The sequence below is a fragment of the Esox lucius genome, chromosome 1, assembly GCF_011004845.1.
Source record: "Esox lucius isolate fEsoLuc1 chromosome 1, fEsoLuc1.pri, whole genome shotgun sequence".
NCBI lineage: Eukaryota > Metazoa > Chordata > Actinopteri > Esociformes > Esocidae > Esox > Esox lucius.
In genome coordinates this window covers 36,299,314-36,312,334 of record NC_047569.1, presented here as the reverse complement: position 1 = coordinate 36,312,334, position 13,021 = coordinate 36,299,314, and the positions used below count along the sequence as shown (strand labels likewise).

Genomic DNA, 13,021 nt, shown 5'->3' with positions numbered 1-13,021 from the left:
CCCTTTAAGATAAAAACACAAGGTGTAGGATCTGTCACTTTTACTTCCACACACACTGCAAAACATACACACGCACGCACACACACATACACACACATACGCACACACGCACAAACACTAGTGAGTGCAGTCAGCTCTGGGCCAATGTTCTCAGAGCCAGAATGAAAATGAAGCCCCTCTCTTTGCTACCTTCCCCCCTCATCACTACAGACTCCAGCCTTCTCAGACACTCTCAAATGGTAGCGTGTGTCTGTCCGTCCGTATGAGCATGGATGAGGATCCATGTCCTGTTCTTTTTCAAGCCCCTCTACTTATCAGCCCGCTGCGCACACACACACACACACACTCACTGAGTGCTGCCCACTAGCCACACAGAACGGATGTCAGGGTTCAGCAATCTCCTTTTCCTCTTTTCTTCAATTCGTGACCTTTCTGAAAATGAGCCCGACACTGGCAAGCCAGGGAGTCACAACAACTCCCTCCCACACAAGCAGACACATGTTTCTTATTGCCCCCTAGCAGTGTAGCAAAGCTGTCAATAGCTGCTTTACGGGGCAATAGCTCAGGTTATTTACTCAGGTTTTAAAAAATCATAGGAGAGACTTGCAGTGACAGAGAGAGAGAGAAATAAAAAATATAAGAATACATGAGATGTCAAAGTACTTACATTTTATAAAGTATTCGAGAGTGTGCCCCTTACAAATGTTCTCTTTCTCACTCTTTCTTATCTCAATCCCTCTCTCCGTGGAGTCATTGAAGGTCTATAAACATTGAGCACAAAGCAATTGAACAGCAAGGGAGGGAAGGAGACAGAAAGAGGGCGAGTTACAGAAAGCAGACAAACAGCAAGAGGCGGGGGTAAAGAAGTACAGAGAGAAGAAGAAAGAGAGAGAAAGAGAGAGGAAGAGAGGAATGCCCGATTGAGGGTTGGGGGTTGGGAGGACAAAGACCAGCAGACAGACATAAGGCATTGGGATGGACACGGTGAGACGTGACTCACGGTTGAGTGAAGTGTTAGAAAAGAAGAAGTACACAGAGCAGCAATGCCGATGAGTCAGAGAGATGAAGAGGTGAAGAAGAGGAAGCAGAGTAGGATAGATGGATCGTTTCAGCCTGTGGTGGGGAACGGGGAGGGGGGGGGGGGGGTCAGTTTTATTTGGCAAGCCTTTTTCTGTCTGCATTATTATTTCTCAAAAAAAGAACAGAAAGTTTCAAGAGAATGAAGGAGACGCCCATTTCTCATGTACATTTCTCAGAGAGAAATGTATTCTCACTTCATTGTTATTGTTCACCTCAACGTTTTAGCTGTTGCTAGGTCTTTCTTTATGATGACGGTCCTCCCTGCTCTTAGTGTTTATATGACTGTTATTTGTTTATTTGTACCTATTGTTCACTCTGAGCATTTTGTTATTGCTGAATATTTCTGACAATGCTGGTTATTGTTGTTTTTGATGTGACCTTAAATGGGGCTGCTACCGTGTAGACTCCTTCCTACTGTACTTCTAACTTTGGCAATATGGTTGTAATAACTGTCGTGCTAATAAAGTTGAATTGAATTTGAATTTGAGAGGGAGACAGAAAAGAGAGAAGGACAGAGGGGCAAAGAAGACATAGACATTCAGCAAGAAAGGAACACAGAAAAACAACACAGGCCGGTGTTGCAATTCTAGTAAAACCCGTTGCAAACTTTAAATCCTAGATATGCTGTCCGAGAAATAATACCTTGCCCATTTTTACCAAGGCATCCATAATTGCAGTGACCACTATGTACCTACCATACCACTACCTCTGGAGGGCGCCCTCCTGACTATAGTCAGCTGCTACAGAGGTGGGTTCAGGCCCTATTCCCTAAATAGTGCACTTCTTTTGAACAGGTTTGGGGTTAAAGGTAGAGCAGAATTAATAGGACACCATTTGGGACACATCCAGAGCCTGCATGACTGTTGTTATTGTTCACGCACAAACAGGACATTCTCTCTCAAAATGCTGTCCCAACACAGTTAGTCACTTGAGCGCACATCACAAGAGCACACTGGGAGTGCCGTAAATGACCAAGCACAACAAACGTAACTGGGGAGGCCCCTGGTACTCTCAAAATGCAATGGTTACACATGCAACATTAGTCCAGTTCTGTTCAAACACTAAGCTTATCTCATTTCAATTGAAAGACAATAGCATCTAATATGAAATGATAAACAATTAAGTACATAGTTTGCACACACACACACACACACACACACACTCACACTAGATGGGGAAAAAAGCTCAAACCAACATACAAATCTTTTTCAGTCTTTCTCTCTGTCCCCGTCAGTCTCAGCCCAACAGAGGCACATCGCAGGTGTCATTCCTCTTCTTCACAGACATCTGTTTGAGTGTTTACAGAGAAAGAAATACACACTGTCTCTGTCGCTCTCCCTCTTCCCTTGCCCCCCTACATGTCCCCTCCGTGCGTCATCAATTAAAGAGAGCAGCAGAGTGAGAGAGCAGAACTGAGCGAGTGGGAGAGGGAGGGAACAGAGTCCTCTCCAGGGATAGAGAATGACGTCACGGATCAAGGCATCAAGGTTACTCCTCTCTCTGTGTATCTATATCTCAATGGAGAGGAAGGAGGGAATACAACTGGGAGGAAAGAGAGAAAGAACAAAAGAAGGATGATCCACAAAAGAATAAGGACGGCTCAATAAACTTTCAAGGATGTCTGCTGCAGTTTTAACAACAATCTTCTGCAAAGTTCCCGAGTGTCTGTGATTGTACACACACAAATAAAGTATTCCCATTTAAAATCATATTTTCCCTTAGCTGAACCATAACATTGCCACCAAAAACCTAACTGGTATTCTAACCATAGGTTTTACTCGAAACACTGGCCCTAATTAAAAAAAATAAACGTTCTTCCTTATCAGGAAACATTTTCCCTTATCAGGAAACTATAAAACCCCCAATAATCACCCCCAATAAACCCCACATGTCCACCAGTCCCCCAGTCCCCACACACAATTTAGAGAACTAGACGGATATAAAAACACATAAAATACTAGGTGAGACTTACAGTACACATTGGATGATAACTGCAGAATATGTAGTTATTCCACAAAGTGAGTAGATAGAGAAGTGAGGAGAGATGTTTTCAACAAAGATGCAACGGGACCAGGATTCCACACCATGCAAACTCTGGCAGATATATTTGCTAAAATACACTGGAGCCCTCGAATGCAAATCCAGACTACGAAGCCAGTTCTGCTGCTTTTTCATTTCCCACTTCTAATCAGGAATGGATATAGACCAGGGACACCAGGAGGGCGTAATTAATATATCAAGTGGTGCAGAATACCAGTGTTATACTCCAGACCTCTTACAGTAGGATTTGAATACCCCTGATTTAAATACCCCTGCACTAGGCATTTTATTTAAATTGTTACTATTATAATTTTTTTAACTAGGTTAGGTAATGGTCTACATATACTGTACAGTCCTACAGTTTATCCTTGTATGGTCACATGCTCTAGACAAACCAGGGTTCCTGGTCATACCCACAAAAAACTACCATTAAGGACACAAATGTCATGTCGTTTGTATTTCAGCTTTTTTTAAATGTACATGCAGAGTAAAAATAATACTAAATAATAGAAAACAAAAAAAATGACATAATGTAAAAGATTTTGTAGAATCAAAGCCACCGCCTGCTTTAAATTAATGCCATTGTGATGACTTGTGAGTTGTAATTCTCAAGACAAGCAGGTAGTTATCTTTATTTATTTTTTACCTTTACTTTATAAAAAAATATGTTTTGACAGTGTTGCTCAGGGTGATGAAAGTCGTAGATGCAGTCCGGGAGTCGTTGTGTACGTTTAGTAAGCTTGACAGGTTGTAAGGAAAAATCCTATGTTTTTTGACAATAACTGTTGTGTCAGGAGTTCAACATCATTCATCTCTAGAGATCATCTAAACACTCTGGTAATATATTTTTTATCCTAAGCTGGTTGGCTTGTTATCTTTTTATTTAATTCAATAACATCAAAATGACTAGGACCCAGGCTACTAGCAAAATAACACAAACTTAGCTAGAATTGACACTGCTAATAATTAACTAGCAACATTTTAGTGCTACTGCTTTCACTGGGCCTCAATCTGTGGAATCTTGACTGTTGACTCTAAACCAGTAAATTACAAGGGTAGAATTAAATATTTTGTGAAAGACTTTCAGTCCAGTGATTGTGCCTGAGTTTTCTTTCTTGACCGACAAGGAAAATGGAATGATACAGCCAAACAAAACTACGTTTCGGAGGGCAAGAGACACAACAAAAGAAACAGAAGAGAGAAGAGGTGAGGTGATGGAGGAGAGAGAAAAAGAAAGTCATTTGACCGTAGAAAGAAATAACAGATATTGTCAAGAAAGAGAAAATGTTAGAAAGGTAGCCTAGACATTATTAATCATGCCCAAAGCTTCCTAGTTCAGTGGAAGGGACCACTAGTTTTAACTAATACAAGAACACGTACAATTTCAATATAATATGAGTATGTTCACATGTGTATATTCACATATAGACATTTCGAGAATGTTGGTATTTTTATAGAATAGATTTTCCTGACTTATGGGACATAAAACATCTCTATCTCATAAATATGGAATTTCTTAATTCCGTCAGGGGTGTCCAGTGAGGAGAAACATAAAGGGACAGGCTTTTGGCAAAGAGGGTATTGCCTACCTTTTTGACATGCCTATAGATAAATGACTGTCTCTTGTAACATATCGCTCTATTGGGAATAAAGTTTCAGTGTTTGAGTTAGGAAGATTTTGAATTGATTCAAGGGAGCAGATACCAGCTGCCTCACCAGAGTCCTAAACTAATCATTGGAGACCAAAGAATCAGGCTCTAACATGACTGTGGATCCAGTATCTCAACATGGCCTTCCCCAATCAGAGTAGACTGGTACCTTGACTGCCAGCCCATCCTGTGTCCCATGGAGTAAGAGAGAAAGAGAGAGAGAGAGAGAGGGAGAGAGAGAGAGATTACATGGAGAAAGAGATTTGTATTAACTGTTTTTAAGTTTTCCATGAGTTCAAGTAACCAGATTTTTTAGGAGAGGAGTTATGGTTGAAAAGAATAAAGAAGGAAGAAAAGGAAGGTGAGAGTCAGAACATGATCTTAAGAAAATGCATTTCCTTGGTGTGACAGACAGACTTGACAAAGCGTCTTTGGGTCATTGAAAAGCGCTATATAAATCCCATGTATTATTATTATTATTATTATTATTCCAAGTAGCAAACCATACGTTTTCTAGATTGAATTCCTGAGCAGGCAAGGTGAAAGATCTGTCATTCTGTCCTTGAGCAGAATGCTCCCATTAGTCACTCTGGATAAGACATCTAATTAACTGTCTAAAGTCTGTAAAATCCCAAATCATCTTCCCCTTTTTGTGGACAGAGCTCTACATTTAGCCCTTTATAGGAAACAGAGTGCTATTTAGGACAAGGACCTCTCCGGCCCTGACCCTGACATGGCCCTGCCGACGAAGCCAAGACAGATGGAGGGCCTTCAGACAGGAAGAACCTCACCCTAACACCCTGAAGCAGGACACACACACACCCGAGCATATATACTCACGCACACACACACACAGGATACCCAGCCCTGACCAACCCAGGGTTCAGGTCATTCAAGAGCCTCCTTCTCCAGTCATCAATTAGTCTCTGCCTTTCCCACCAGGACTGTGATAGGAGACCACAGCTGAACAACTGGTATACATTTCCTGGCTAAGGTCACACAGGGGCGTAACGTACCAAAATTCTTACATTTATCAAAACAATATAGTTTAAAAAAAGATCTGTGAACGATGCCTGTGAATTTAAAAAGTGGTTACATGTCTCCAGCACCCTCAGCTACTCAACAGAATATGTTATGGGTTCATGATTAATTGCTTTTCAAATCCTGGATTGGCCCTTTAATGTTTTCACAACTGGGTCATTCTAAAAAAGAAAATGGTAGCTGATAAGACGGTGGCTTTTAGAACAAAAATAAGTGTTTTAAAAATTACACCAAAACATATGTTCAACTAATAGTTAAACCCTTGACATTGTAAATCAACATAAAATAACAAAGTTATTTTTATAGTTTTACTAAGATACTGCAGCAACAGTTTAGTAAATTATATTACAATACTGAAAAAGTAATAAAAGTCTACGTAAATATGGTTGCTGGTTTTTATAAAAACCTAATGTTCAGAAAAAAAAAGATAGGAGTGCTACTGATTGTCACTGGTGTTATCATCATATCACTTGTGTTACCAGCAAGAACAGTAACACCAATGATCATAAAACCAGAAAGAAATCTTCAGACAACCTGATGTATCTAAGATACAGCCAGGAAAAGGTCAGCATGGATGGATGGTGCATGTTTTTTTTCAAAGGGTTCATTTTCATCAATGGTAACACCAGTGACATTAAAAGTAAGGATAGCTATTCCTTGTAAACTATTTATAATATCTAGTTATATTTAATTTTTTAATAAATTACTATAATATTGTCTTTTTTTTATGACATTAACAATAAAACAGTTCATTTAAAACAAAAAACATATTTGTGTCATAATCTGTTTTCCTGGAGGTTAAGTCAGTTTCCGGAAAGCATTGGTTGGGGGCACTCTCTCAATTCTGCAAGCAAATACTACCAGGCACCGATATCTTACAGTCATCTCCTAATAACAGTCCTTTTATACTGTTATTTTACCAGGTAAGGATGATAACAACACATTTGTATTTACAGCAATAACCTTGGAGCAATTTGACGGTGTGCTCAAGGAAAAAAACAACAGGGTTTTTCACGGTGTCAGTTTGAGGATAAATAACATCAACCTTTCATTTACTGGCCTAACACTGTTGACCGCTAGGCTACCCTGCCTGGACTGAATCAGTTGACTATGAACTATACAGAGAAATAATTATAAGCCTTGTAATAAGACCTTAGAAATGCTTACACATGTTTATAACAACTTATAACGCATTATACCTGTCAGCTTCTACTAAAATGTCTTTCAGAGCAACCGCTAAATGGAGGCATGTCTGGGCATCACTGCTGAAATGAGCCTGAACTTGGGCTTGATTTCCAGTGGGAGTGCCCTCTGTAAAAGTGTTTGCTATGCTAAACCAGCTAAATGGCACATGTACAGAATGAAAATGTGTGTTACTCACGCTTGTGTGTGAGAGTATAATGACATGGCTCGTGTGCATGTTAATATCCAGGCAGACCTTAGCTGTTTCAATGTCCTACATGGTTAAACTCAAGTTAAACTCAATACCCTGAGGTGGCATAAACACTGCTGGTCTTGTTAACAAAGATACTGCAAACAGCACAGGCCTTACAACCGTTTTTGCAGCTAATTTTGAGTTAGTGCATGGCGCATGTAGTTACTTCCTGCTCAACGGTTGCCTGGTGCACATATAGAGTCGTTAATAATCTTCATTACAGAGATAATGGAGATATTCTGAAATGCCCGCTGGGTCTATGGGACACTAATTGAGTCACGATAATTTGAACAGTGGGGCTGCTTTTCCATCTCCTTAGTCTTATATCAGGTAGTTTTCCCTGTGGACATTTGATTTCACGTCTGTAGCACAATATTGTTTCAAAACCTCACTATAGAGATACCAGCATTTTGACATTGCATAATATTTAGGTGTCTTGAATTTCAACATGACATGACAAGAATGCCGAGCTCGGCGTAATGGGTCAACAGCTGTCTGTCAGTAGTCATGGCAACTTCTTTTAGAATAGATGTGAATCAGACTTTTCCTTGACCTATCCCCCCATCTAAACGTGTACGGAACAGGTGGCTTTACCTCCATCCTACTTTACAGAAACATTTGTTTGTCCTCCATCCCTTCATATTGCTTTCAATTGTGAAAGATAATTACACTTCAAAGTTGTGCCACTTAAGCGGTCATGCAGTTTATGAATACCCACCAGTTCATCTCAATCAGTTTAATGAGAATATGCATTTAGATTTGCAGTATATATGAGGTATACAGTGTTGTATAGAAGTAGCCTACAGTGTTGTGTGGAAGTAGCCTACAGTGTTGTATAGATGTAGCCAACAATGCTATTTGGAAGTAGCATGAAGTGTTGTTAGAATGTAGCCTTCAGTGTTGTATAGAAGTAGCCAACAATGCTATTTGGAAGTAGCATGAAGTGTTGTTTGGAAGTAGCCTACAATGTTGTATAGAATTATCCTACAGTGTTGCATGGCGGTAGCCTACAGTGTTGTTTGTAATTAGCCTACAGTGTTATTTGGAAGTAGTCTACAGTGTTGTATGGAAGATGACTACAGTTTTATTTGGAAGTAGCCTACCGTGTTGTTAGAATGTAGCCTACAGTGTTGTATGGAAGTAGCCAACAATGCTATTTGGAAGTAGCCTGCAGTGTTGCATGGCGGCAGCCTACAGTGTTGTTTGGAAGTAGCCTACCGTTTTGTTTGGAAGTAGCCTACAATGTTGTTTGGACATAGCCCACAGTGTTGTTTGGAAGTAGCCAACAGCGTTGTTAGAAAGTAGCCTGTAGTGTTGTATTTATGTAGCCAACAGGGTTGTTGGAATTACATACAGTGTGACCAATTGTGCTACAATGCTTTGTACTATTCTCTTCAGTTATGTAGAACTATCCATATGTGATCTTGCAGACTTTAATTCAGATTTAATCCAACACTATTAAACAAGCACCCTTTCATGGCTTAGGATGTTTTAGCCATATATAACAATACACTGCTTTATTTATAAGGGTTTAGCAGTCTAAGCTGCTGCATCTGGTGAACACATACTGCTAACGTATGGGCTTGAATTTGGCCCCTGGCTATTCCAGCACACTCCCTCTCTAGCCCACATGAAACATGCCCAAAATATACCTTACATTACAAAAATAAGCACCATTCATCAGAGTAGCCAAAATAGTACCCAACTGAGGTTCTTTGGCTTGGTTACTATAGTGGAAGCCGTCTGCCACTATTTTGAACCCTTTTTTGAAGGATATGCACTGCAAAGAACCACGCTAACACGTTTCTAAATGGCACCAAAAAAAAACTACTGCTACAGTTATAAATTATTGAGGGTCTGATAGACCATCTTTTTTGGGTTCTTTATTGAACCATTATGGAGAAAGGATATTTTATTGAAACCATTCTCAATCTGAAATGTTCTTTGCAGTTCCTTTTGCAGAACCATACAGGGTATTTTTTTCCAATCTGATCTACCTCAATTAACTAATATATATATATATATATATATATATATATATATATATATATATATTATATATATATATATATATTATATAATAATAATAACATAATATATACAATATAATTATAATAATATATAATATAATAATAATAATTTTATTTATTTAGTAGGCTAATTCTAGGAGTCATTCCATAGGTGAACCATTGTGGTGAATCAACCGAACTAACTCCGAGACCACTGAGAACTGACCAATGTAATCAAGAGATTGTATGAGTAAAAATACATTAGAAACATGGCCTTTACTGTAACTTCACTGCAGGACCATCGTCCTACAGACAACAGATGTTGAGCCGGGTACATCCATGCTGAATCCCACATGATTTCAAAACTTGATATATGAAATACCTTCTGTTACTGAGCTAAAATCACAGGAGGAATTTATTCATTTGGATTTGATGCTTAATAATAAAAAATGAGAAGATGAATTGCATCAGTTAAGTCCCAAGTGTGTCCGAAGTTGATGGGTCTCTAAATCGCCCCGCTACTCACTGGGAGTCACCAGATTGTAGCGAGGGGAGAACTGAGGGAGCTTCAAAGATGTGGGTATAGAGGCAAGCGGGCTCGTTTGTGGGTTTCTGACTCACGGCCAGTCAACAACGATGAGACCTGACAGAATACCTGGTCACAGAGGGTGGCAGGTAGATTAGATAGAGCATCTGACCAAAATCATAAAGGCTGGTAGATTAAAAGACGCCTTTCTTTTCCCGAGCAAAGCAATTAACCCTAATTATTCTCAGGTCGTATGTGAATTGGAATGTGTTCTAATTCGACTTACCTGGTAAAACAAATGTGCATAAAAAACAGAATTGGGCAGAAAATAATAATGTCACACAGTCCAAAGGGTCTTGCCCTAATACACTTCTATCTAACTTAAAATATGGTAGTCCTGTACTAGAATATAATTAAACAATAAAAATTATTTAAATGCATCTATACGAAAACGATGTAGTCTATATGCGTGAGGAACCTATATGATTATGTCAAATGATGAAAAGATACGGACAACGCATGGATTGAATAAGCGCACCATTTCAATCGTGGGCGGGCAGCGCCGATCGCAGTATTTCTGTGATGGTTATGACTAGGAACGAAAGCCTACTGAAAATATGTTCCTGCATTCTGTTGCGTGTCGGTGTACAAGAGGAGCAGAATATAAAAGGCATATTCGACATGGTTCTGCCAAATGGTTCTGCATTTTACCATAGAAAAACAGGATGATTAATTGCATGAACATTCATCACATGCTTGATTTTGCCCTATCTAGTAAAAATAATACATGAGTATCATGCTGTGTGAGATGTGGGATGATGAACTATTTCCATAGCTAGACTTACGTTGTTCCGCAAATCTTGCAGAGCTACGCTCATCGTGCAGCAGACAGCAACATCGACGGCAGGGCGAGCGCGAGTGACACTCTACCTCTTCTGTTGATGATTCCGGTGGCTGGATCGCGAAGCCATCTCTTTCAAAAATACTGTGGAACAACAAAATGACATTCACTGAACCTTTCCCTCACGTGTCAATACCTATCAGTATTTATTTATAATCGACAAAGGTGCGCCATAGCGTAACGTCACCTAATCCCAAAGGTAGTGTCTCCCGAATGCAAGCAGAATACAGCAGAATGTTCCCATCGTCGTGAGAAAAAAACGTTCTCACGCTTGCAGTAAACCCAGAGATGAACCAGAAGGAAGATAGCAATCACCCTGTAGCCTTTCACACCCGCCCTCCCTCTACCTCTCACTCAGATTCTCAGTCAAACACACACACACACACTAATATACACACATACACACAACCTTCCTTTGCCAAGACAACACACGTATTGTAAGCATCAGGTTTTCGAATCCCGAAGGGGAATTCAAGGAAGGAGAAAAGCTGTGAGACAGGCCACAGAGTGAAGGCAAGTCTGAGTTAATGACATGCCCCAGGGACACTCCTCCAGGGGGGTCATTTGTTTGCCACCCATCAGCCTAATGGCAAATTGTAGGGTGCAGAAGGACTATTTGCTCACAAATATTTTTGCTCCTGTACAAAAAAAGGGTTTATATGGCTATGAAAATGCAGTTTCAGGTTGTATTTGTCATATGAACAGGATACACAAGGGATGGGCCATTCAACAAAATGCTTACTTGCCGTTTCCCTCAATGCAGTGCAAGTAAATTAACCAATAATTAAATGTAAAGCTAACATTAATGAGAACAAAACTCTTATAAGAATATTTGTGCGAATTAAGGTAAGGGTCCAAATGTTTAGTAAAGTGGATAGTACAGAATTTACAAGTATCAGGTCGAGGAGTGAGGATGTTTAAATTGTTCAGAGCTAAATAGTAGTCTGTGCCTTAATGAATACAAAAACAAAGTCTGAAGTCTGATTGCAGCAGTTGGTAGCATTTACTGTTTGTATTCAAACGTGTCCTGGGTTGCTGGTGCAGGACAGCTAGCTTGGCATTCTAGTCAACATTATATATATATATATATATATATATATATATATATATATATATATATATATATATATATATATACACATATATATATATATATATATATATGGCCAACAGTTAGCCTTTCAGGTCCATGTCAGTCCAATCCTCCAGTGCTAAAAAGCTTTCTCCATTGCTTTATTCCAGTTTCTTTGCACTGGTAACTACACACGGACTAGAGCAAAATAAATGTACAAAAATAATTGGTAGGATGCCAAGTCTACTGAGTGTGAATACATCAACAACAACAAACGTTTGGGATGTACTCAGCCACGGGGCTAATGACTGCCACTGTGTCAACTAATAATTGACTGACATGAATCTGCTTATGTACAACCAGACTGTGAGTGGTGTACCATTCTTACTCTAAAATAGTTAGTTGAGATCCCAACTAAGTAAAACTATTTTTGGTAAACCTTTTTAGAGCTGGGGGTCCCCCTAGTGGCTGGGGCCCCAAGGAACCGTGTATATAGCTTATGCCTGTAGCTGGCTCTTGCCAGAAAGTATGTGTTTTTGTGATTAGGGTGTGCAGGCCCTCCAGCTGAAGTGTGGAACTGTCTAATGGCTTGACCCCGAGCCGGCTGGAGTAGGATCTCCTGCACTGATACAGAACCTCTTCGGTCCGCCAGTAAGAGGATAAATAGGTTGTGGCAAGAACGTGTGTGGTCTTTGATAACGCCATTGTCGGGCAACGCTTAGAAAATATGTCCTGAATGGTTGGGAGCTTGGCACCAGTAATCAAGTGCCCCCGTGTAGGGTGTTGCTACTGAGTTCAGAGCAGTTCCCAGACAGGCTTCGATTGCAGCCGGTCAGGATACTGTGGATTGTGCAGTGTCAGTGTTTGAAGAGGACCTGTAGCGACGTGTCCAATTTCTCTTAACACCTTAGTTGCTGTTGTAGCTCTTGACCACATTGATGGTCCATGAAAGGTCATCCACTGTGTGACCCTCGTTACTGTAGGTCCATGGTGTAGACTGCGGCTTTGCCTTCCCCTAGAGGGTTCCCTTGCAGGTAGTACAAATCTACCTAATGCACGTGGTGTCTGGACATGTATGTTGGTGCTGCTGACATTCCCTGAAGAGAGATGGGGTGCCAGTGGAGTTAGGTGGAAACGCTTAGCTTTTCTTAGCCCATCTGGAGGTAAGACTTTCTCAGATAGAGATAACCATGTTTAATAAAGGTTAAGCTCAAAAGACTAAACTAATTTTCCAGAAGAAGATTCCAATGTAGCACTTTCCCACACAC

At 40.1% G+C, this 13,021-nt stretch overlaps 1 protein-coding gene across 6 annotated transcripts in view; it reads right to left on the bottom strand.

Moving 5' to 3' along the window:
• Positions 1 to 11,003, bottom strand: part of ece2b (endothelin converting enzyme 2b) — a 45,004-nt gene extending 34,001 nt beyond the window's left edge. The window contains exons 1-2 of one of the 6 annotated variants that reach the window (XM_010898512.5): positions 10,869 to 11,003; positions 10,626 to 10,765 (exon numbers count right to left, since the gene is read on the bottom strand). In XM_010898512.5, coding sequence (XP_010896814.3) covers positions 10,626 to 10,658 — 33 coding nt within the window. In that variant the 5' untranslated portion in view covers positions 10,659 to 10,765; positions 10,869 to 11,003. Of the gene's footprint in view, positions 1 to 667; positions 969 to 2,279; positions 2,462 to 3,052; positions 3,077 to 10,625; positions 10,766 to 10,868 lie in introns of those variants that run through there. The other 5 variants (XM_010898513.5, XM_010898518.5, XM_010898516.5 and 2 more) reach the window with 5 other exon arrangements.
• Positions 11,004 to 13,021: the final 2,018 nt, after the last annotated feature.